General features: G+C 44.1%; 1 protein-coding gene across 2 annotated transcripts in view; it reads right to left on the bottom strand.

Moving 5' to 3' along the window:
* NPC1 (NPC intracellular cholesterol transporter 1) overlaps window positions 1-12,997 on the bottom strand; it is a 48,430-nt gene extending 35,433 nt beyond the window's left edge. Inside the window, exon 1 of one of the 2 annotated variants that reach the window (XM_027575950.2) lies at window positions 12,799-12,997. In XM_027575950.2, coding sequence (XP_027431751.1) covers window positions 12,799-12,855 — 57 coding nt within the window. In that variant the 5' untranslated portion in view covers window positions 12,856-12,997. The remainder of the gene's footprint in view (window positions 1-12,798) is intronic. The other variant, XM_027575952.2, reaches the window with a different exon arrangement.
* Window positions 12,998-26,157: the final 13,160 nt, after the last annotated feature.

Here is a 26,157-nt window from a genome sequence, read left to right on the forward strand (position 1 = left end):
TCAAACCGTTGGCAAGAATGCAAAATTCCACCACCATTTTTATTTACAAAGAATTGCAGCAATCATGCCATGAACCTAGTGATTCCAGGGAAAGTACTGCTCTTTCCAAAACTCCAGTTTTCCAACTAAAAGGAATTATTCATCTACTGATGTTTGAAAAGGCTTTTTTGACTTTTTTGCTAAGAAGGGGGCATAATTGCTGATACGACATGTCATTTAAATACAAGTGACCCCACCCAGAATGCTCAACAGACCCAAAGAGCAAGCAGGTCCAGGCCTGGGGCACCCTGGCAAGCCACCCACTGGAGTAACAGAAACCCAGTCAACAACCACAACTCCAGCATGACTAACAGGACGGGGTCTGGAGTCTCAGTTCCCTTTCCTTAGCCCTCAGCACTATGATAGAAAGTAAAGGCCCAACGCAGTGTGGTTCGCGTTCATCCTTTATAACCCACATCTCTTACTTCAATGCCAAGTTTCCGCAGTCAAGTAGAATAGAGGTGGGCCGGGGTGGGGGGGGGGGGTCAGGAGTCCCGGGTTCAGTCAGGTAGAATAGAGGTGGGATGGGGTGTGGGGAGGAAGGTCAGGAATCCCGGGTTCTGATCCTCAGAACTCACAAGGCTCTCAATCAATGTGCACAGGGAGCCTGACTGCACGTGCAGCAGGTTCCTTAACTGTGCTGAGGAGTTCTGCTCTCTGTGAATGAATAACCGTCAACAATCTTACAGGTTTGCTGTGAAGATCAGATACGGGAATATTATGTGGAAGTATTTAGTAAACTGTAAAGCACTATGCAATCAAATGCAAAGAATTACTATTGTCTTCCAACTGTTGGGACCTTAGCAAAGAGGTCCCAAAGACCTGAAGTAAAACACCTGAAATTTCTTTGGGTCCAAGAAAACTGTGCCTGACTCAATGCTTGTAGGTTTGCTTCCCAAGGTCATCCTGCCTCTAGAAGCAGCCCCAACCCAGTGGGGCCCAAAGGCACTTACAAGCCATTTAACTTATGTGCTAGGCACGGTTTCACTGCTCTTCATATATTAATCCAATTAATCCTCACAACAAGTTGATGAGGAAGGTGCTATTATACCAATTTTACAGATGAGGAAATGGGAGGCATAGAGAGGCTAATTTGTCCAAGAGTGGCAGAGCCAGGATTCAAACCAGAAATTCCAGTTCCAGAAACAGACTCTGAATCAAGTATAATCAACTGTAAGGTCCTCACTCTAGCACCACACCCCCCCCCCCCGACCCTGCACGAGGCATGGGCATGTGTGCACTCTTTTCCACCTCAGCTCTCTTTCGGCTCACCTCCCTCTGATGACCCTTAGCTGAAAACGCCATGGAGCTGGCCGGGCTGGTGCAGCTGGTGCAGGGACCTCCACCACCCGACCCCTCTCCTCTACCTTCTTAACCTCATCTCTTTGTGCATCCCTTCACCTGCTCCTATCAATAAACACTCTCCGATTTCATCTCCCTTTGGTCAAACGACCCCAATTTCTCTCCAGCTGCATTCCAGTTACCTGCCCCACAATCCCAAGTGCTCCAAAGGAAACCAATCCTTCCTCCACCACCGATCTCTCCTCCTGGGGAAGCTCCCAGTGCAGGTGCACTTTCTGCTGCCCCTTCCTTCCTTGCATCCCTTTCCTGCAGAGCCCACTGCCATCCTTTGTTCCCCTGGACACTACTCCCCTAGAGGCGGCCCGGCCACCTCTCCTGCAGACCCAGAAAGTCTCCTACACAGCGGCAGGCTGGGCTCTTCCTGAGCTGGGGCTCCAAAGCTTTCCGGTGCTCAGAACCCTACAATCCACCTTCCCGCTGCCGGTGAGGCAAGCTCCAGATGCCTCACCTGGCTCCGGTATGTACCCTCATCTCCCATCCCTCCTTACCTTCTGTCCCACACTGAGTGGGACCTGCCTGCCACCCTGCTGTTCATGCCTCCCTCCCCTACACTCCTGCTACCTGGCAAGGCCACTCTTCAACCACCATCTCCCCCGTGGGCTTGCCGGAGCGGGCAAGCACAGCCTCTCCCAGCCCTGAGCTCCATCATTCCAGCGGCTCCCCTGAGGGTATGCGGCCACCTCTCCCAGCATCCAGGCACTGGATCTCTCAATCCTCAGATCTGGGAGGCTGGTACCGGCAAAACACCATTCTACAGAGGAGGAAACTGCCGGTTACACAGGTAGAGTGACTCATCTGAGGCCACACCTAAAAACGGCAGAGCCAGACCCCATCCGAGGCCTGGCTGCTTCCTAGCTGGTTCGGAAGCCAGAGCTCCTTACTCCCCAGGCTACACTGAGGGTCACTCCTGGCTGGGCCATGCTCATCTCTGTATCCCACCAAGAACCTAGCTGGCATTGGAACGACTGGCCTGCGGGTCTCCAAATCACCGCAGCACAGCGGGTGGTCAGGACTTTCTGGACAAAGACGACAGGTGCACCTTAGGGTCGTCAGGGCAGCATGAGCTGACGCCAAGACCAAGGGTGCGCCGTGCAGCCAACAGCCCGCACACAGGGCACTCACTTCCTTTCTAAGCAAAGCACCTGCTTTCCAAAATATAAGGTGTGGTCAGATGCTGCCTTTACTGGGATACCAGAAGGCCTGCTGCTGACTTTACATCAGTAACAACCACGCGGAAATAAAACCTAGCAATGTCTTCGGTCTGACCAAACCTGAGCTCAGGACTGGAGACGGAAGGTGGCTGCACAGAACCAGCTGTCCTTCAGGTCACTGAGCTGCACACCGAAAAGCTGTCAGTTTTATACCCTCTGTTTTACCATGAGACATGAGCTCAGACGCCCTTCATGTGAGAGAAAAGCCCAATGGCAAGGCCTGCAGAGAGCAAGCACGTTGTCAGTCATCACATTCAGACCGACCAGAATCAGAAGCTGCAGGTGTGTGAGCCGCGAGACATGTCTCGTTAAAGCTGTGCTCCAGTCCCACAGATCCGAATCTAAAGGATAACCATTCTTAACAGCAGGTCTCGTGGACCCCGACCAGTCATACAGAGCTATTTATAATCACAAGAACCATCTTATTGGAGCATTTTAAAATTTTACTGATTCCTAAAACGTTAAAAAAAAATGACTGTAGGATTTATGTCCTCTAATTACAGACTCCATACCCACTCATCACAAATCTGCAAACATCACAGGTATATGTGAAGTAACCACCCCTCTTCTCAGATTTAACCAATGCTACTGTATTAGATCTGGGTTTTCTAGGCTTTTAATTCCTCCCAACAGGTAACCTGTAGGGACGAACAAGTGCAGTAACTTTTAAATAGCTTTTTCACAAATAAGTCTCAACAACCCTGCACAGACTGGCTTTCAGCTCAACTTGAACTGCCCTTCACTAAATTCATCCGGGTCTTTTCCGTAGAGGGCCACATATGAAATACTGTAGGCTTATGGGCCATAAGGTCTTTGTGGAATACACGCAACTAGCCTGTTGTAGCTCAAAAGCAACCACAGACAACAGGTACGTGATGGGTGTTAGGGGTGAGGGAGAAAACTTTATTCACAATGACAGGCTCTGGCCAGGCCATGATCTGTGGATCAAAGCAGAATTTACGAGAATCACAAAGTTGGGTATGTGGGAAGAGGTTCCAGGGGTAGTTTTTGGCTATTGTCTTGACTCCCTAGGAAGACCGCAAAATCATCAAGCGCAGAGCCCAGCTGTTCTATTTCCTCTGAAAGTCTCTGCAGTACCTGACCCAGTGTTCACTGATTCAGAAACCATCAAATCTCTCCATGTGTTGAAGGAGTTCAAATGGATTATGTTAGAAGTTAGAAATGAGAAATACTGCTTGTTTTGGCTTTCCACCAGAATTTAGGAGTTACAAGGCTACAGCGTGTCTGCTTTTAAAGGTTAGGTCATATGGCTATTTCACAACATGCTCCAGAGCTTAATGATCGGGTATATGACTAGACAGGGAAGTTTCTTCCAATAATAATAGTTCAGCAAGTTAAAAAAGAAATGCCCCTTCTGCTATATGTCAGCAACTATAGCAACTGCTAAACAGACCCTAATGGGGAACTCTATAAAAGCACATCTGACCATATGGCGGAGGCTCTGCATATCAGCAACAGAGTCCTACACTCCGGGCTGCCGGCAGTAAATCTCAACTAACTCATCAGAAAATGCTTCGTGGACATCAACTGTGTGCTGGGCACGAAGTTAAGTGATTTCTTCCTTCCTGCCTCACGTACTTCTCAGATACCCTCTAGAGTGGTAGGCGGCATTTTACAGGTAAGGAAACTAAGGCTCAGGGAAGACTCTCTGAGGTCACATGGCTCCTAAGTGACAAAACCAGTACGGAGAATGAAGATTTTGAAGGCCAAGTGAATTAAACATTCTCTATCCTCTCCCCAGTCCCCACTCCCTAGCTGCTGGACTGCTCAAACTCCAGCTCCATTTGTACAGATGTATCCCCAGAGCGTCATACAGGGAATCCCTCTTTCTACACAAACATGTTCACCTGTGGAAATAATGGCTACCATTTACATCTTCTTACAGATGTCTCCAGGCAGCTGTCAAATCACATTAGTGACCACTGACCATCCTCAGCTCCAGGCCTGCACTGGCCACCCCACGGCACGTGGAGTGCAGGGCCGGGTCCTCTCACCTCTGCCACTGTCCTGGATGGGTAGAGCTCATGGCAGAACCTGGAGCCACACCAGCTCAAGCTCCTGCAAGGTGGGTCGGGTAGGGGGTAGGGAGAGGCCTCTGCAGGGAGCAGAGGGGCTGGCCTGGCGAGTCAGGACAACGCAGGATGGGATGGACTGAAGCTAGGAGCAAGTCCGGAAGGAGATGCCCTACTGGCCATCTGGAACAGCTGCTGAACACTCATTCAATTTCACTTCCTAAACATGCAGAATCTGGTAGCAAGATTTTGAATTTGAATACATTAGAGCACAAATCGGAAGCCCATGGTTCAAGCCTCCAGCCTGCCATTTACTAGCTGTGTGACTTTGGGACACACTTGAGCCTTAGTACGCTTAATTTCCTGCAAAACAGGAAACACAGCATCCCATGTACCCTAGAGGGGTCCTGTGATGTTAAAACGAGACCAGATGTATCCTAGCAATGGAGTACTACACACAAATTAGGTAACTCTTTTTTTGGTTTCTTGTAATCTCGAACATCACTTCAAAAAACTTTTGAGTTAACTTACATACCACACAATTCTCCCTTTTCAAGTATACAGTTGAATGGTTTTCCTAACAACTAGGTAACTCCCCCCTACTTTCTCCAGTTTTCCTCTTGTCTACCTGGTAAGCATTAATTCACCCTCCAAAGGTCAGTTCAAAAACTGACTCCCCATAACATTTTGTTTGTTAGAGCACATTTTGCATTGCATGGTAATTTTAGTATTGCCCCTTCTCCCCGTCACTATGAACTAGCCAGGGACAGAGACTACTAACATTTACAGTTTATAGAATGCTTTCTGTACAGGTAATTCTTCTGGTCTACTTTTGTATCTACACTGTGCCCATAGCAACCACTTTATATTTATGAAACTAGTGAATGACAGGAACTTTGAGTTCCTCTGTGGCCTAAGGGACAAAAACAAGACAAAGAACAAATTTTATTTTTATTTTTTTTAAATTTTATTTATTTATTTGAGAGAGTGAGAATGGAGAGAGAGCACATAAGAGGGGGGAGGGTCAGAGAGAGAAGCAGACTACCTGTTGAGCAGGGAGCCCGATGTGGGACTCGATCCCGGGACTCCAGGATCATGACCTGAGCCGAAGGCAGTCGCTTAACCAACTGAGCCACCCAGGTGCCCCAAAGAACAAATTTTGAAACTTCCCTCTCAAATCCCCCAACAGTACACTTGCATCAGAAACAGGTTTGGGTATGATGTAAAAAATAAACGATAAAGTTTTTCTTTTTTCTCCCTAAGTTTTCTTGCCAAAGCAAATATTCCAGAGACTGAAAATAAGAGGCATAGTCCAAGCAAAGAAAAACTTGTTGCGCCAGAGTTGGTTATTATCACCCAGAAAGCAATGCAATTCTGGTTTCTACCAGCCTCTGCATCCTTCCATCTTATCCCCACACCTAAACCCACGAAGGCCAATGATCTGGTGACTCAGAAAAGAGAGTCCTGGCCATATTGGAAATGGTAAAATACAGTTCTTGCCCTCAAGGAGCCTACAATCTACTACTTCAAGCAATACTTCTCTTTCCATGAGAACCGTGAGAAGTAGGCATATATGTTAACCCAATTTTACAGAGGAAGAGACAGAGGCTCTAGGGGATCACTGGCTTACCCGAGATCACTCTTGGTGAGAAGGAGAGTCCAGACCCACACCCAGGATAAGACTGCTACTACAGTATAAACACGGATTTAGAGCCTTGGAGAGAAGGCATTCTAGTTGGGGAACAGGATAACAAATACCATGGATAATGCTGTATTTGAACTGGGCCTTGGAAGATGGGAAGGGTTTTGATAGCTAGTAGTTTATTTGGCTGGAGAGCTGATGCCCTTCATAGAGCTATGGGTGACAAGGCAGAAAGGGGCACCCACGATCAGATTAGAGATTGGTCTAACCCTGGCTTCTGCAGTAGATAATGTGTCATCCTTAAAACACCCTGAAAAGCCTCCCTTTTGGGAGTAGTGCAGGGTGGGGAAGGGTTACCCAAGAAAGAGAGATCATACTGTCTTCAGACCAAAGGGATTCTTTGTTCTGGGTAACATGACAAACACTGAAGCAATACAAAGACCTATTCAGCAAGTCGTTTTCTTTCTGCCCACTCGCTAAAATAAAATCCTCATTTTCCCTTGATTACTTATGTTAATAAGATATCTGAGCGCAGCATCAGTCAAGGAGTAGGAGAGACTGGGAAATATTAACCATCCGAAATTGGGGCAAATGTGGGTTTTCTTCAATGCCCTCAGGTCAGAAGATTAAACTACTGCTGATCTCTTCAGGAAAAAAACATTTTAATGGCTTAATTCCTACCCAGACCTTACTATGTTCCAAATTCCTCAAGAAAAAGCTTATAAAAATTACAGATAGGAGAGAGACGTATGATTTCTCAAAACCGCACACATTATTTGGATGACCACAGGTTTACAAGCCAGGCAGGATAGTGATATTTCATCATCTGTAAAAACTAAAAATTAAGAAAGGCAAAAATCCCCCCCAAATGTCTATCAGACCTTATAAAGGACAGTTAGGTCTGTCAATTCTGTGACAGAATTTCCTGAGTGCTCAGGCTAAACCCAGACAAGGTGCTATCACTGGTAAGAATTCTAAAAGCAGACCCTCTCTTTCCCCCCAGTGTGTTCAGGGGTACTGGAAGCCTCTGCCTATGCGAGGGAGTCAATTTGTAAAATAACAAAGACATATTTCAGACCTTTCCAAGCATTTTGCAAGACACTCATGATGAACCTCTGACCTATCTCAAAAGTCTTTGGAAGAGAGGCACTCATTGGCCATCAGTCTTGGATATTACCTTGAGGTGAAAGGATTTCAGAGGTCAGTTAAAGCTACTTACCAGTGTAAATCCTGTCTACCAGATCCTGACCTAAAACTCGAGGCAAATTGAATAGCTGTATTTTCTTTAAGGCACAGAATTACTCCTGTTTCTTGAGTTTTTACTACAGTGGTAAGGTTTCTCCATATATCATGTTACCTAATAACCCCAATAATCCTACAAGATATTGTGTCTTCAAAAAAAAAAAACCCTTGAGGCTTGACAGAGTAACATGCCCACACCCACTGACCCCATTCCAAACCACCTCCCTGCTCTCCTCTGTCTCCCCTCCCAACCAGGCACCAGAGGTGTGGTCTCCCACAAGCCCACAAGGCTGAGAATCCTCTTTACATACATAGAGGAGGGAGCCACAGCTCTTCTCTCGGCTCTTGGACCCTTTCTGGGTCAGCAAAACCTACCTGCTTCTAACAACTACCCAGAAATTTAAGGAGAGTTTTCCTAATCCAGGGAAGCACCCGCATCTGCTTTCCCCTCTGATTTACTACCTCCTCGTTACTGACATGTGCATGAGTGGGCACAAGGGCACAGGATCCCAGAGCTCCACTCTTGCACCCTCATCTGATTTAATCAGCACTATAACCTTAAACTTTCTCCCCCAACCCCTGGTTTTAAAAGAGAAAACCATAGATGCAGAAAGAGCAGTGAATGCAGCTAAGGGTTTGTCAATTTTCTCTGTTCAAACAGCCAGCTCTTAATTTCACTGATCCTTTCTCTTGTCTTTTTAGTTTCTCTAATTCATTTATTTCTGCTCTGGTCTTTATTATTCTCTTCCCTACTTGGGGCTTTGTTTTTACTTTTTCTAGGTCCTTTATTAGGTATAAAGTTACAGTTACATTGTTTGAGATTTTTCTTCTTCCTTGAAGTAGGCCTGTATTGCTATGAACTTTGCTCTAAGAACTGCTTTTGCTACATCCCATAGATATCAGTAGGTCATATTTCTGTTTTAATTTGTCTCCAGGTATTTTTTAATTTCTCCTTTGATTTTCTTCAGTGACCCACTGGTTGATCAGCAGCATGTTATTTAATCTCATTTTTGTGGGGTTTCCTCTTGTAATTAATTTCTAGTTTCATACTAAAGTGATGGGAAAAAATGCTTGGTATGATTTCAACCTTCTTGAAGTTATTGAAACTTATTTTGTGACCCCATGTGATTTATCCTACAGAACGTTCCATGAACACTTGAGAAGAATGTGTACTCTGCTGCTTTTAGAGGGAGTGCTCTGTCTATATCCATTAAGTCCACCTGGTCTACTGCGTCATTTAAGGCTGATGTTTCCTTATTGATTTTTAATCCACTGATGAAAGCTGGCTATTAAAATCTACTACAAAAAAAATTTAAAAAATTTAAAAAATAAAATAAATAAAATCTCCTACTACTATTGTATTGCTTTCAATTTCTCCCTTTAGGTCTGTTAATATTTGTGTTACAGATTTTGATGCTCCAATGTTGGGTGCATATATCTTTAAAAATGTTCTGTCTTCTTGCTGGATCAACCTCTTTATCATCATGTAATGAATGCCCTCCTTTGTCTTTTATTACAATCTTTGTTTTAAAAGTCTATTTTGTCTGATATGAGTATAGTTACTTCAGTATTCTTTCCATTTCCATTTGTATGGACTATTTTTTTCCATCTCTTTACTTTCAGTCTGTGGCTAGGAAAAAAGAGAGACAGCTCAAAATCAGAAATGAAAGAGAAGTTACAACTAATTCCACAGAAATACAAAGGATCATTAAGAGACTACTATGAAAAATTACAAACCAACTGGACAACCTAGAAGAAATGGATAAATTCCTAGAAACACACAATCTTGCAAGACTGAATGATGAAGAAATAGGAAATGTGAATACACTGATTACTAGTAAGGAGATTGAAACAGTAATCAAAAATCTCCCAACAAACAAAAGTTCAGGGACCAACCAGATGGATTCACTGGCAAATTCCACCAAACATTAAAAGAAGATTTAATACCTACACTCAAAGTCTTCCAAAAAATCGAAGAGGAGGAAAAACTTTCAAACACATTTTATGAGGCCAGCATTACCCTTGTACTAAAACCAGACCAGGGTGCTATTAAAAAAAAATTAGTCCAATATCCTTGATGAACACAGATGCAAAAATCATCAATAAAATATTAGCACACCAAATCCAATAATACAATAAAAGGATCATATACCATGATCAAGTGGGATTTACTTATGGATTCAAGGATGGTTCAACATCTGTAGATCAATGTGATCTATCACATCAACAAGATGACAGATAAAAATCATATGATCATCTCGATAAATGCAGGAAAAGCAGCTGACAAAATTCAACATCCACTTATGAAAGATATACCCACTCTCAACAAAGTGGATACAGAAGGAACATACCTCAACGTAATAAAAGCCATCATGACAATCCTACAGCTAATATCGCACTCAGTGGGGAAAAGCTGAAAGTTCTTCATCTAAGACAGGATGCCTATTCTTGTCACTTTTGTTCAACATAGTATTGGAAGTCCCAGCCATGGCAATCAGGCAAAATAAATAAAAGGCATCCAAATCAGAAAGGGAAAAGTAAAACAGTCACTATTTGCAGATGACATGATACATGAATTCAGTAAAACTGCAGGATACAAAATCAGTACACAGAAATCTGTGGCATTTCTACATACTAACAATGAAACATCATAAAAAGAAATTAAGAAAACAATTCCATTTACAATTACATCAAAAAGAATAAAATATCTAGGAATAAATTTAACCAAGGAGGTGAAAACCATAAGACACTGATGAAATAAATTGAAGAAGACACAAAGAAATGGAAAGATAATCTGTGCTCATGAATTGGAAGAATATCGTTAAAATGTCCATACCACCTAAAGCAATCTACAGATTCAGTGAAATACCTATCAAAATTCCAATGGCACACTTCACAGAACAGGAACAAATAATTCTAAAATTTATATGGAACCACAAAAGATACTGAAAAGCCAAAGCAATCTTAATAAAGAAGAACAAGGCCGGAGATCTCACACTCCCTCATTTCAAACTATGTTACAAAGCTGTAGTAATCAAAGTAGCACTATTGGTATAAGAAAAGACACACAGATCAGTCGAACAGAATTGAGAGCCCAGAAATAAACCCACACAGGTATGGACAATTAATCTACAACAAATGAGCCAAGAACATTCAATAGAGAAAGGATAGTCTCTTCAATAACTGGTGTTTGGGAAACTGGACAACTACATACAAAAGCATGAAACTAGACCACTATCTTACACCATTCACAAAAATTATCTCAGAATGTATTAAAGACCTGAATAGAAGACCTGAAACCATAAAGTTCCTAGAAGAAAACATAGTTGGTAATCTGGACACCAGTCTTAGTGAGGTCTTTGTGGAACTGACTCCAAAAACAAGAGAAATGAAAAGAAAATAAAGAAGTGGGACTACACCAAACTAAAAAGCTTCCACACAGCAAAGGAAACATCAAAATGAAAAGGCAACCTACTGAAGAGAATATATTTGCAAACCATACACCCGATAAAGTTAATAACCAAAATATATAAAGAACCGTACAACTCGACACCAACAAAAAACAACCCAATTAAAAAATGGGCAGAAAATCTGTTTTTTTTTTAAGATTTTATTTATTTATTCATAAGAGACAGAGAGAGAGAGAGAGGCAGAGGGAGAAGCAGGCTCCCCGCTGAGCACGGAGCCCTATGTACTCGATCCCAGGACCCTGGGATCATGACCTGAGCGGAAGGCAGACGCTTAACCATCTGAGCCACCCAGGCGCCCGTGGGCAGAAAATCTGAACAGACATTTCCTCAAAGACATACAGACAGCACACAAGACATACAATAGCTACATGAAAAGATGCTCAAGATCACTATTAGGGAAATGCAAATCAAAATCACAATGAGGGATCACCTCAAACCTGTTACAGTGGATATTATCAAAGAGACAAGAAAACACAAGTGTTGATGAGGGTATGGAGACAGGGAAACACCTGCACACTGATGGTGGCATTGTAAACTGGTACAACCATTGTGGAAAACACTATGTGATTCCGCAAAAAATTGAGAATAGAAATACCATATGACCCAGCTATTCTACCTCTGAATAGTTACACGAAGAAAATGAAAACACTAATTCAAAAAGATATATGCACCCCTACATTCACAAAAGCCTTACTCACAATAAAGGTATGTAAACAATCTAAATGTTCACTGACAGATGAATGAATAAAGATGTGATATATTTATACAGTGGAATATTACTCAGCTATAAAAAAGAATGAGATCTTGCTATTTGTGACAACATAGATGGACTTTTGAGGGGATTATGCTAACTAAGTAAAATAAGGCAGATGGAGAAAGACAAATACGGGTGATTTCACTGATACATGGAATCTAACAAACCAAACCAAACCAAACCGACAGATAACAGACTAGTAGTTACCAGAGGGGAAGGAGGTTGGGGATTGGGCAAAATGGGTGAAGGGTCAACTGTATGGTGATGAATAGTAAGTAGACTTGTGGTGATCATTTTGTAGTGTACAGATGTTTAAATTATAAAGCTGTGCACCTGAAACTTATGTAATAACAATAATAAACAGCAGTGAGGCATTCATGCCCTAGGCTACTGAACCAAAGAAAAGCTGACCCAGGGAGTTAGGCCACCGAGTTCCAGGCCCCACTCTGTAGCTAGCTAATATTGCGGCAAGGGGAAACTCAATGATCCCCTGCTGGGTCTCAGTTTCTAAAGATGTAAAAGAGAGTTAACAACAAGTAACTTGCACTCTTCGAGAAGACCAAGCTGACTGAGGACGGTTTCAATTTGGCGCTTGGCAATTTGTTTCCTTTCTTTACCTCCCCTCCCACCTCCACCTTCGGGAGAAGGGGAAATAAAGTGGTAGGATATTCTAAACAAATTCATAGAGTTCGTGCGCATGTGGCCGGATTTTTTTTTTTAAAGGCAGGTTAAATAAATAAGATCCCGCCCCCTCTCTACCCACTTTCGTCCTTCCCTCTGATTGCACATCCTAAACCCAGAAATTAGGTGACCACAGCTGAAATGAGCTCAAGAGAGGTCAAGCGAGCTGACCTCTTCCAGACCACAGAGAAGAATGCGTGGCCAGGGAAAGAAACCGGAGCGGGCGGCGGACGCCCGGGACTCCAGCGCTGAAGCAACTTCCCCAGGACCGGCTGGACCCACGCCGGTTCGGGGAACCGGGCGCCTCGCCGCCTTGCCTCGTCCCCCCACCCAGCGCCCTCCCGGGCCGCGGACGTTCGCTTACCTGCGCGGGACAGAGCAGCAGCAGGAGGAGGCCGAGGGCTGGGCCGCGCGCGGTCATGCTGCCGCGGTGCCGGGCTGCGCACAACAGCGGGACTCGGCTCGGCTCGGCTTGGCTCGGTTTGCCCAGGCTCGGCGCGCTGGGCGGGCTCAGGATCCCGTGCCAGCCGAGGGAGGGAGCAAACGCCGGCGGTGGGCGGTGAGCGCAGGTCAGGAAAGAGGAAGGCGTCGTCGACTCCTCCCCTTTCTGGGCGGGGCCGCTGCCGGGTCGCCCGAGACCCGTTCTGGGGCGGGGCCGACCCTGGGAGGGCGGGGCCGGGGCGGGCCCCAGCCGGAGCGGGGGCGGGGCCTGACTGGGCAGCGCTGCTTTGGCTCGGCTTCCTCTGTGGTGTCAGCTGTGCGTTTCGCTGCCCTGTGGCCGTGGGGGTGCGGCATAGGGTAGGGATCCCAGACTCGGGCAGCCGAACTTCTGGAACCCGGCTGGGGAGGATATTTCTGCAGTTATGCCGAAAGTGTGTGGTTTTGATGTTTTAACTCTTCCCCCTTTTTGTCTTTCCTGAACTGGGGACGGTGGGCGAGAAGGTTTTAGTAAATGGGAGCGCTTGGAGACTGTTTTCCCAATTCCGATCCCACTCCTCAGCGGAATAGGTATTTATTTCAGCCCCGATTAGTACTCCGAGCAAATTCAGGGCCCCAGACTCAGCCACCAAAAAGGAATCGGTGCCCGGGCTTCAGCGACGCCCGGGGCGGTGCCGCGCGGTGGCCTGACCGTGTTGTGATCCGGGAGCGCGAGGGGCGGAGCGCGGTGGTGGGCGATACTCCCGAGCCAGCCAATCTCCGCTTGGTGGCCTCTCGGCCCACGTTAGGAAAAGCTCTAGAACTAACACCCGCTGGCGGAGCTGCGCGTAGCGTGACTTTGGACCGGTCCGCGGGAGAAGACCCCCTCCCCCCCAACCCAACCTCCCTCCCTCGCAAGGTTGACCCAGAGGTGGGACCAGAGTCCATTTTTAATTTCTAGGTGAAGTCAGGTAAGACAAAGAAGCGTCTTCCATTTTTGAGCCTTGCACATACTATCTTTTTTGCTCTTGCATTTATTTTTATTATATGCATTTCTAGTAATATTTTCCCTCAGATTTCAATTGTTGAGACCGCTCAAAAGCATCAGTCATTATCATTTTGAAGTTAAGGAAATGTAAGTAAGGATCTCTTTTCCCAACGGGGAAGCCAATTTACAATGAAAAGACTAAATATCCGTCTGTAGCAATGATCAAACCCAGGTAGGACCATGATGCAGGTGATATTCCCAGCGTCGCTTACAAAGCGTCTGCTTTGGTTACTGTCTTGCCTCCCCACCTCCTCAGCCCTGGGATGTCCACCAGGCTGGCTGGACGTTGAAACTATATGGATTTCCTCTAGACCTTCAGTCCCAGATCTTACGTGAAGGCTTCCGGGCCCTCCTGCAACTGTGCGCTCTCCCGCTCTGGTGATTCATTTGCGATCAAGTAGTGTGCCTTAGTTCCACAGAGACTCAAACTGTTGTCACTGAACCAGCAGTATCGGCATCACCTGGGAACTTGTTAGAACTGCAAATTGGAGGGAGGTTCCACCCTAGACCCACTGAAACAAAAATTCGGGATGAGCCAGCTCTTTGAGTTTTAATAAGCCCTCCAGGTGGTTCCAATGCACTCTCAAATTCTAAACTTAACTGTTCTAATGGATTCCTGGGATCGTGGTAGATTAGTTACCCTTCCAACTTTAGCAAAGTCCCAATGGAAAAAAGGAAAAAAAAAAAAGCCTTTACTAAATAATTAACTTGAGTAAAGGAAGTATGAGAAATGTCTGGGATGGGCAGAAATTTTGATGCCCCACACATTATGTTCACTATTCACCAAAAGGATAACAAAAAGACCTTTAGCTATTTTTTTCCTAGTTCTTTTGTACGACTTCAATAATACCCAAATGCCTAGGAAATATTTTTAAAATAAACTATCATATTTCTAAGAGAAATGTGTATTGTTTTTTTCTCTGATAAAGTAACTCATATTTACAGTAGAAACTTTGAAAATACACAAAAGTTAGGGACAGAATAAAAAACCATTTATAATTCCATCCTTAATCAGTCACACTGTGGTATATTTTTTCTTTCTATAAAAATTGTTTTAACATGGTTGAGATCCTAGGAGAGACTTTTTGTTAGTTTAGGTAATATTTAATACCACTATCATTATAAACACCATTGAACATTGACTGCATAATAATAAAGGAGAAAATAAGAGGGAAAATGAAATTATTAAATACACATCTTTATAAATATGCAGAAACATCCTTGGAAGACTCTGCATTTGAAAGCATATATGTGATATAATATATGGACTTTTAAAATAAGTGGGACATACTGAACACAGTTTGAAGCTTGCTTTTTTTTTTTTTTTACATTAAGCAATATGTTTTTTTCCACCTCACTACTTCTGCTAGCTCTATGGGATTTCATTATGTGTATATAACATTCCTGAAGCCGGAGTGATAGAGGCCAGTCTCAGGGCAGTACCTAAGTCAATAAAATATAGTTCACCATCCGGCAATACTTCCAAATTACTCGTCTCAAATTGCATTTCTGGTAATATGAAGGGTTTGTATGGTTCCAGTAATACTGCAAAAATTCACCTTTTTTCTTCCATATGCTTCCTCACATTCCTGAGCTTGTCTGGATTCCACAAAGCTTTACATCTTTCTGTGTCCTCTGCTTTCCTCGTGATATCGTATCACAAAAGTCTGAAAGCTATTGAACATTTACTGTAGGGAGGGAGATGGGAAAGTTGACCCAAAACAAAATTCTCTTTACCTTGCAGATGGAAGGGGAAATCTAGAAATACTCATGTTAATAGTTTTGATCCATTACCTAATCAATATCCTTTTGGACATTTGGTTTGTCACTTTGGTTACTGGAAACAATAATGCCATGAACATCCTTGTGCCTAAATCCGTGCGATTGTGTACAAGTAGAACTGTTGGAAAAAATTATCATTGGCTCAAAGGAAATGTTCATTTTAATTTTCATTCTGGCTAAATTGCCCTCCAAAGAGATTGCAATTTACTCCTTTGCTAACAACATGTGGAAGTGCCTGATTCTCACCTCCTTAACAACACTTTGTTTGCCATTCTGATAGGTGAAAAATGGCATCTGTGATTTTACTTATTTTATTTCTCTTTTTTAAAAAAATATTTGAGACAGAAAGAAACGGAGAGAGGGGGAGAGAGAGAGAGAGAGAGAGCATGCAGGACCTGGGGGGAGGGGCAGAGGGAGAAGCAGACACCCTGCTCAGGGATGTGGGGCTCAATCCCAGGACCCTGGGATCATGACCTGAGCTGAAGGCAGATGCTTAACTGATGAGCCACCCAGGCGCCCCTACTTATTTTATTTCTTATTTTTTTTTAAATGGCGACGCTTTAATTTGTATTTTATTAATTATAAGTGAGATTAATTATAAGTGAGATTAAGCATCTTCATACATTTATAAATGATTTATTTCTTTTTCTGTGTTTTTTATTTTCTATTATTTTCTTTTTCATATTGACTTGTAAAAGTTCTCTATTTACTAAGAAAATGAACTCATTTGTCTAGCATATATGTTGCAGATACTTTAATTTACAGTAGTTTGCAGGGTAATAAAAAAATATCCCATATTTTTCTCTACAGTTTTAACGATTCCATGGAAATCATGATCTGGAATTATTTTGCTGCAAGGAGTGATGTAAGGGTCCAGCTCCCCTCCTCCTCACAAAGCCTGGATAATCACAGGGATACCTACTCTCGTTAAAGTTATCATTGGTTCTTGTGTTGCCCAATCTAATGACAACCCCTTTCCTGTCATCTCACTTGACCTCTTAGTGTATTCAACCCAGATGATCATACTGTCCTCCATAAAACAGGTTCTTTAACCCTCTCGTGGGTTACCTCATTGACTAAACATTGTACCTCATCTTCTAGACTCGAGATGCACGTTGAGCAGTATATTCATGTTAATAAAATTTTATTACAACAAAATGCCTTTGAATCCTTCCAATATAGAAGCTTTTTTTTTTTCCTGCTGACTTGGAAACTTCAAAACAGGCTGTGATACAAGCGGGCAAAGAAAAAAGAATGCCTAACTTCGGCACAGGTTGTGAACTTGCCTGGTTTCTAATTTGAAGGCTGAAGTTCAATAATAGGAAATGAAGACAGAGCCGGGCCTTTGGGGTACTAGGATGCAACTGAGTTCACCCGGTGATATCTGAGCCTGTGCTGATGGACCCAGTCCTTCTTTGCTTACTTTTTTCACTTTTTCCCTTTGTAGTAGCTCAGGCCGCCAGAACAAAATACCATAGACTGGGTTGCTTAGACACTTATGGATCTGGGGTGCACGATTCAGTCCATAGCACCCCACCTTTTGTTCAGGGCTGCATTATGACTTTTGTGGGCCCTAGGCACCTTTGTTTTGGGTGCCCCTTCCTCCCAAAACAACCACTTAAAAGTACATTTTACAACTGCATGGGTATAAAAATGAATATAATACAGGCAGCCTTCATTATTGCATATTCATTATTACATTCTTATTTTTCTTCTAATTTTAAAATAGAAATTAAAACATTTTTGTGTGAATTTAGAAGTATCAGGGGCCCGATGCACTGTGTTTACTGTGCCTGATGGAGAAGTTGGCCCGTTGCTAATGTCATAGAACTCCCTGCAGCATTCACAGACATTGTAAGTTTTGCTGATGGACTGCCTAAAAAAAAAAAAGAGGTCCAGGGCCAGCAAGTGCTGGCCCTAAAAGAAGCCCCTGTAGATAGTAGGAGGTTACCTAGCTGAACACAGATAATAGGAGCAGGTAAGCCCCTCACAACACTCTTCTGTTGGACTATGCTTTGCCATAGTCTCCTGATCACACAGACCAGTCCTGATCCCGTACAGGAGGAGAAGAGCGTAAGTACAGGAACACCAGGGGAGGAGAGCTTAGGGGGCCTTCTCAGAGGCTAGTTGCCACAGATCCATGTAGCCACTACGCAGAGGAATGCTATAGAACATTTTTAGCACTGCAAAGGCTTCTTCAGGCCTTTTGCCAGTCAACACCATCACCCCCCTCCAACCAAGACATAGCCACAATTCTGACTTCTCTCGCTATAAATTGGTTTTGCCAGCTCTTGAACTTCATGTACGTGGAACCACAGTCTCTGTGTCTGGTTTCTTTCACTCAGCCTTGTCAGATGTGTGGGTGTGAGACTCATCCACATTGCTCAGAGCACTAATTCACCCTTTTTATTGCTGAGTCGTATTCCATGGTATAAAAATACCATGGCAAACATTTGGGTTGTTCCCAGTTTAAGCTTTTATAAATAAACTTGCTACGAACATGTCTTTTGTTTGAAATAGGCACTCAGTTCTTTTGGATTCTGCAATAGACTTTTAAGACTCCATACTTAAGCAAGCCGAATTTTATAGACATCCTCATTTAAAATAGCTGACAGCTATCACTCATGACTTTGGTGCCAGTGGTTAGGACTGACTCAGAAATGGGGGTTCGTTGGTCAGACTTATGGTAAAACATTCTCCCTAGTAAGGACACTTGAGTTGCTGATTGATCCAGCTGTGGGTTGCCTGTGACTTCCGCTCAGAGAGGATGCTACCAAAGTGGGAATCACTTGAAACTTGGCCGTCAGTGTCTCACATTGGCATTCCCTTCGCTGTAAGATTCGGTCACATGACACCATTTCCTTTGCCTGAGGTGTTTGGGGTCTGATCTTCCCTAAAATAGGGAGTCCAACGAGGACTTTCTTTCTTTTTAAGATTTTATTTATTTATTTGAGAGAGAATGAGAGAGAGAGAGAGCATGAGAGAGGGGAGGGTCAGAGGGAGAAGCAGGCTCAGCCTGATTCGGGACACCATCCCGGGACCCCGGGATCATGACCTGAACTGAAGGCGGTCACTTAACCAACTGAGCCACGCAGGTGCCCTGAAGACTTTCTTTCTATGGCTATTCTTAAAAGTTCAACTATGGGAGGGCGCCTGGGTGGCTCAGTTGGTTAAGCGACTGCCTTCGGCTCAGGTCATGATCCTGGAGTCCCGGGATCGAGTCCCGCATCGGGCTCCCTGCTCGGCGGGGAGTCTGCTTCTCCCTCTGACCTTCCCCCTCTCATGTGCTCTCTCTCTCTCTCGTTCTCTCTCTCAAATAAATAAATAAAATATTAAAAAAAAAAAAGTTCAACTATGGGAAAGTGAGAGCAATAGCACAATAGCAGCCTTTCCCTTATTAAAAATCAAAGGGTGAAATCCTAATGAAGGGAGGACAGACGACAGCGGGGGTGGTGGGGTGGGGGGGGTGGACAACGACTCTTTCTGTTCGCAGAGACAAAGCTGACAAGGCATCCAAGACTCGAAGATCTTTAATTAGCTTCCTTCAGTTGATAAAAGCATGACTTTATTCAGATTTTAAAATCATCTTAAAGTTTTACTAAAAATAAGGGTGAGGGCACCAGGAAAAGATTCTAAGACTTTCCAGACCCACTAATGCATCAGTTATGTAACTGAGGGCTAAGTCTAGTGGGAGAGTCTGGAGAAACACCTCTCTTGTCTTGGTTTATCTCACTGTGTTTGGTATGTCAAGCAGACTAAAGACACAAGCTGGGCTGTCAGCCAGTGGAATATGAAATAAAGTATTCTAATTTTTTCTAGAGAGCACATCACTTTTTTTTTTTGTCTGTTTTTCTTCATATTTTGAAGCACAGGTAAGTACAAGAGCCTGAGCTGTGAAAGGCATGTGAAATCCCAATATGGCTGGCTCTGTTACTGTGGGGCCCCACATAGTTCTTCTTCTTCTTTTTTAAAGATTTTATTTATTTATTTGACAGAGAGAGACACAGCGAGAGAGGGAACACAAGCAGGGGGAGTGGGAGAGGGAGAAGCAGGCTTCCTGCGGAGCAGGGAGCCCGATGCGGGGCTCCATCCCAGGACCCTGGGATCATGACCTGAGCTGAAGGCAGACGCTTAACGACTGAGCCACCCAATTGCCCTGGGTCACCACATAGTTCTCTGCACTGATTTTTTAGCATCTCATCACAGTGAGATAACACTCACTAAACCAATTGACCAGCAGAGATAAATGCAGTTTCTCTCATTTTCCCAGGAAGGTAATAAAACATTAACTCACAGGCCCATTGACACTGTGCCACACAGATCTTGAATCTCTATAGTGTGGCACCAAGTTCAGGGACACCTCATTTGATTGTGCTTTGCTTTATTGTGCTTTGCAGATACTGCTTTTTTTTTTTTTTTTTTTTTTTTACAAAATGAAGGTCTGTGGCAACCCTGCATTGAGCAAGTCTACTGGCATGATTTTTCCAGCATTTGCTCAGTTCGTGTGTCACAATTTGATAATAAATGCTTGCAATAGTTCAAACTTTTGCATTGTTATTCTATCTGTTATGGTGATTTGCCATCAGTGATCTCGGTGATGCTATTGTCATTGCTTGGGGGCACCACGAATTGCTCTCCTTCGAGGCAATGAACTTAACTGATAGATGTGTACTCTGACTGCCCCACCCACTGGCCATTACCATCCCACTCCCTCTCCTCGGGCCTCCCTAGCCCCTGAGACACAACAATATAGAAATTAGGCCAATTTGTAATCCTATAATGGCCTCTAAGTGTTCACGTGAAAGAAAGAGTCGCACGTCTCTCACTTCAAATCAAAAAGCTAGAAATGATTGAATTTAGCGAGGAAGAGATGTTGAAAACTGAGGCAGGCTGAAAGCGAGGCCTCTTGGGCCAGTTAGCCAAGTTGTGAATGCAAAGGTAAAGTTCTTGAAGGAAATGAAAAGTACTACTTCCATGAACAAATGAATGATAAGAAAGCCAAAACAGCCTTACTGCTGATACAGAGAAAGGTTGAGTGGTCTGGATAGAAGATCAAACCAGCCACAACATTCCCTTAAGCCAAAGCCGAATCCAGAGCTAGGCCTTGACTCTCTTCAATTCTGGGAAGGCTGAGAGAGGTGAGGAAGCTGCAGGAGAAAAGTCTGAAGCTGGGAGAGGGTGGTTCATGAGGTTTAAGGAAAGAAGCCGCCTCCATGACATCAAAGTGCAAGGTGAAGCAGCAAGTGCTGATGGAGAAGCTGCAGCCAGTGATCCAGAAGATTGAACCAGAATAATGAAGTGGCTAACTGAAGAACAGATTTTCAATGTAGATGGAACAGCCTTCTATGGAAGAAGATGCCATCTAGGACTTTCACAGTTAGAGAGAAGTCAATGCCTGGCTTCAAAGCTTCAAAGGACAGGCTGACTGTCTTGTTAGGGGCTACTGCAGCTGGTGACTTTAAGTTGAAGGCAATGTCACTGACCATTCTGAAAATCCTAGGGCTCTGAAGAATTATGCTACATGGAACAGCAAGTCCTGGATGACAGCCTGTTTGTTTACAACATAGTTTACTGTATATTTTAAGTCTGATGTTGAGACCTACTACTCCGGGGGGGGGGGGGGGATAAAAAAAGATACCTTTAAAAATATTACTGTTCATCGGCAATGCACCTGGTCAGCCAAGAGCTCTGATGGACTATGAGGTTGTCACCGGTGTGACCCCTGACCCCCCTGGACTCAGGAAACTCCTAGAAGCTTCTAAATATCAATTTCATCTTTTAGAAACTAACCAACAAATGGTTGGAACAGGAAGAGAAACACTTGAATAGATCCCAGGACCATCCATGCCTGCTCAGATGAATCAGAAAGTGCCCTACCAAGTTACCTCGCTTTGTCATCTTTATTTTAATGTTAAAATCTCCTCTGAGTATTCCACCCCACCCCCCCTCCCCACCCTCATAAAATGAGTCTGCTCACCTCTGTTTGGAGAGTCATTCCACATGATCTCCTCGTTTGTACAAATAAAGATGACTTTGTGAGGGAACCCCACCGGGCGCGGTTTCTGTCTATAACTCACCAAAGAGCGGACACACATTGGTTCTGTAACAAGATGAATGTGGTTTTCATGTCTGCTAACACAACATCCATTCTGCAGCCCATGGATCAAGGAGTCATTTTGACTTTTAAGTCTTATTGTTGAAGAAATACATTTCATAAGGCCATAGCTGCCAAGATAGTGATTCTGATGGATCTGGGCAAAGTATATTGAAAATCTTCTGGAAAGGATTCACCAATTGTAGATGGCATTAAGAACATTTGTGATTCATGGGAAGAGGTCAAAATATCAACATTAACAGGAGTTAAAGTAAGAAGTTGATTCCAGCCTCATGGATGACTTTGAGGGGTTCCAGACTTCAGTGGAGGAATCCCTGCAGATGTGGTGGAAACGGCAAGAGAACTGGAACTGGGAGCGGAGCCTGAGGATGGCACTGCTTTGCTGCAAGCTCACGATCAAACTTGAACAGCTGAGGAGTTGCTTCTTATGGACGAGCAAGGAAAGTCCTTTCTTGAGATGGAATCTACAATCCTGGTGGAGATGCTGGGATGATTGTTGAAAGGACAACAAAGGATTTGGAATATTACACGAACTTAGTTGATCAAATGGCAGCAGGGTTTGAGAAGATTTGACTCCAATTTTCAAAGAAATTCCGTTGGTAAAACGCTATCAAACAGCATCACATGCTACATAGAAATCGTTTGTGAGGGCGCCTGGGTGGCTCAGTTGGTTAAGCGACTGCCTTCGGCTCAGGTCATGATCCTGGAGTCCCGGGATCAAGTCCCGCATCGGGCTCCCTGCTCGGCAGGGAGTCTGCTTCTCCCTCTGACCCTCTTCCCTCTCGTGCTCTCTATCTCTCATTCTCTCTCTCTCAAATAAAAAAAAAAAAAAATCTTTAAAAAAAAAAGAAATCGTTTGTGAAAGGAAGAGTCAACTGGTGCAGCAAACTTCACTGTTGTCTTACTTTAAGAAATCGCCACAGACACCCCAACCTTCAGCAACCACCACCCTGATCAGTCAGCAGCCAGAAACATGGAGGCAAGACCTCAGCAAAAGCTCAGATGCTGGTTAGCATTTTTTTTAGCAAGAGTATTTTTATTTTATTTTTTTAAAGACTTTATTTACTCATTTGACAGAGAGACACAGTGAGAGAGGGAACACAAGCAGGGGGAGTGGGAGAGGGAGAAGCAGGCTTCCTGCGGAGCAGGGAGCCCGATGCGGGGCTCGATCCCAGGACCCTGGGATCATGACCTGAGCCGAAGGCAGACTCTAACCCACTGAGCCACCCACGCACCCCAGCAAGAGTATTTTTAATTTAAGGCATGTACATCGTTTTTAAGGTTATAATGCTATTGCACACTTAATAGACCACCGTATAATGTAAACATAGCTTTTATATGCATTGGGAAATAAAACAATTCACGTGACTCACTTAATTGTGATATTCACTTTATTGCCGCAGTCGGAACCGGGTCTAAATATCTCTGAAGTTGCCTGTACTTTCTTTCTCGGTGGCAAAGCAGAGGCAGTGCTTTCTGATGCCAGCACTTCCTAGAAAATGTTAGGATTGGCGTCACAAATACAATTCTACCGATCACAACTAGAATCATTTCTAGACAACCATTTCTTTTCATTTAACATTGGCTCCGGGTCCTGACCAGTCACCACCCTTGTCCCTTCCAACTCAGGGCTAGAGTTCTTTGATGGCTGAACAAGCTTACCAAAGGCAAAGCTGTGGAGCGGAAGTCTGGAATTTGTCAGCCCTTGTGTTACGTGGTCACGCTTCATAAGGTTTGCTGCCCACCCTCCTCGCCTCCCTTGACTTTCTCGTCCCTTGATATGTGTTTCACTTCCTGCTCCTGTCTCTGTCATCTCACCTCCTTGGCTGATTTCACTTTATCCTTCAAAATCACTTCTCAGTTTTTTCCTCTCTCCCCAGAGTCTCCCTGGGGACCTCATTCACCCATGACTTTGACCCATCACTTCTACATACGTGATGCCTGAATCAGTAGCAACAGTCTTGTCCTAAACATCAAGCTGCAGTTTCCAACTGTCTTCTGGAATCTATTTCACACATTCTTTAAACTGAACCTGTCCAGACGCGCCCTCTCTCTCTGTCCCCACTCCAGTTCTGCTTCCTTCTTTCTAACACAGTTCTTGTCACCATCCACCATGTAAACCTTGGGTGTGGAAAAGAATTAACCTAGCAGACCCGAGACTACTAACGTTAGAAAGTTTTGCTTACAAGATCTACCATTGGCTGGCATCTGGGGACCTGGCTAGTAAACCGTTCCCTACACTGATCTAAAGCCTTCCTGAAATGACAATGGCTCACTGTGTCTGACCTGTTTGTACCCAACAATGTGGTTTATGCTGAATGCCTGTTTTCCTTCTGGAAGCCTGGAATTTTGGTAAATGCTAGGCAGAGGGTACCTATGTGACCAGCTCCCAGTTGAAAGCGTGGGAGAGTCTCTAATGAGCTTCCCTCAGTAGACAATACTTGTCAATGTTGCCACATCTCATTGCAAGAGGAATTGAGCTCCTCCTGTGTGAATCCACTGGAAGCTTGGTTCCTCTATCTTCTCTCCATTTCTCTTTCCCTTTGCTGGTTTTGCTATCTATCCTTTTGTTGTAAACTTAACCATGGATATGACCACATGATGAGCCCTGGGAGTCTTTCCAGCAATCACCCAACCTGGGGGAGGTCCTAGGATCCCCTGACACATCTTAGTATAATCCTAACCCTCTTTTCCTTGCTATGTTCAATTAATCACCAATTATCATTAGATCTACCTCTAAATTTTAAATTTTAATTAAAAAATTTTTTATTTTTTATTTTTTAAAGATTTTATTTATTTGACAGAGAGAGACACAGCGAGAGAGGGAACACAAGCAGGGGGAGTGGGAGAGGGAGAAGCAGGCTTCCCGCCGAGCAGGGAGCCCGATGCGGGGCTCCATCCCAGGACCCCGGGATCATGACCTGAGCCGAAGGCAGCCGCTTAATGACTGAGCCACCCAGGCACCCCCCCAAATTTTTATTTTTATTTTTCTTTTAAAATTTTATTTATTTGAGAGAGAGAGGATGAGAGATAGAGAGCACGAGAGGGAAGAGGGTCAGAGGGAGAAGCAGACTCCCCGCTGAGCAGGGAGCCCGATGTGGGACTCGATCCCGGGACTCCAGGATCATGACCTGAGCCGAAGGCAGTCACTTAACCAACTGAGCCACCCAGGCGCCCCAATTTTTTTTGTTTTTAAAGTAATCTCTACACCAAATGTGGGGCTCAAACTCAACCCTGAGGTCAAGAGTCACATGCTCTATGAACTGAGCCAGGCAGGCATCCCTCTGCCTCTAAATATTTAAAATATATCCTGTGTTCACCACCCTCATTGCCTTGAGGCTACAACTGTGACTGCATCTGGGCATTACTCCCCTCGCTTTCCTCCACTACAGAAAGCAAAACCCCAAGATTGGAGAACGGCACCAGGCCAACGTTATGAGGAGGGTCTCTTTCAAAGCCAGTTTCCTCAGGTGTAAGATGTGGATAATGATAATGCCTTTTTCATAGCGTGGCTGTCAGGGGAAAATGAGAAAATGCATAGGAACTTTTATGAGACTATGTAAAGTGCTTAGCACATAACAATCCTTCTGTTTCTGTTGATGTTATTCATGATCCGCAGACTGCACTGGTCACTACCCCTGAGGCTCAGCCCAGTTCTAGCATGGAAACCACTTTGTGCAATTAGGACCTCAGTTTCTTACCCTCTAATCTGCAGTGCAGGCCCACCCCAAAGTGCATCTCTGTGGGATCCCAGGTAGCCTGCCATTTCGGGGAGTGCTCTTGTCCTCTGACTAGGTCTCCTGTGCGGGAGAATGATGAGACAAAACTTTCTTGTGGCAGCAGGGGAGGGGGGAAGCCAGAGTGGTCATGGAGTTCTCCAGATACCTGATGTTATCGATGCAAATATTTAGTTATTGCAGACAACAAAGCTACTGCATGGGACTGAAGGGCCAGCAGCACCATGGGTAATAAAATAGAAATAGAATAAAAATAGAAATTAAGACACACAGATCAGTATACGGTGATGGATGTGTTAACTAGAAGGGGGGAATCCTTCCACAATGTCCATGGATAACGAATCATCACAGTGTACATTTCTGTTTTCAAAGTTTCTGTTTTCAGTGTCTTCCGTGACCCTCCCAGGAATTTTTGTCTGAATGAGAAACCTTGTGGGATCATTACAAAAGTTCTCCATAGTTGAAATAATGAAATCATAAAGCTTAAAGATCTACTCAGGCTTCCAAGTATCAATATATTTACCAACAAAGCTGAATTACTCTAAAATTCCATGCTATTAAAAAATCACATAGAAATAACTCACTTCCGATTAAAAACAAACAGGAAAAAAGATCAAAGGCAAG

Source organism: Zalophus californianus, chromosome 14 (genome assembly GCF_009762305.2).
Source record: "Zalophus californianus isolate mZalCal1 chromosome 14, mZalCal1.pri.v2, whole genome shotgun sequence".
Classification (NCBI taxonomy): Eukaryota; Metazoa; Chordata; class Mammalia; order Carnivora; family Otariidae; genus Zalophus; species Zalophus californianus.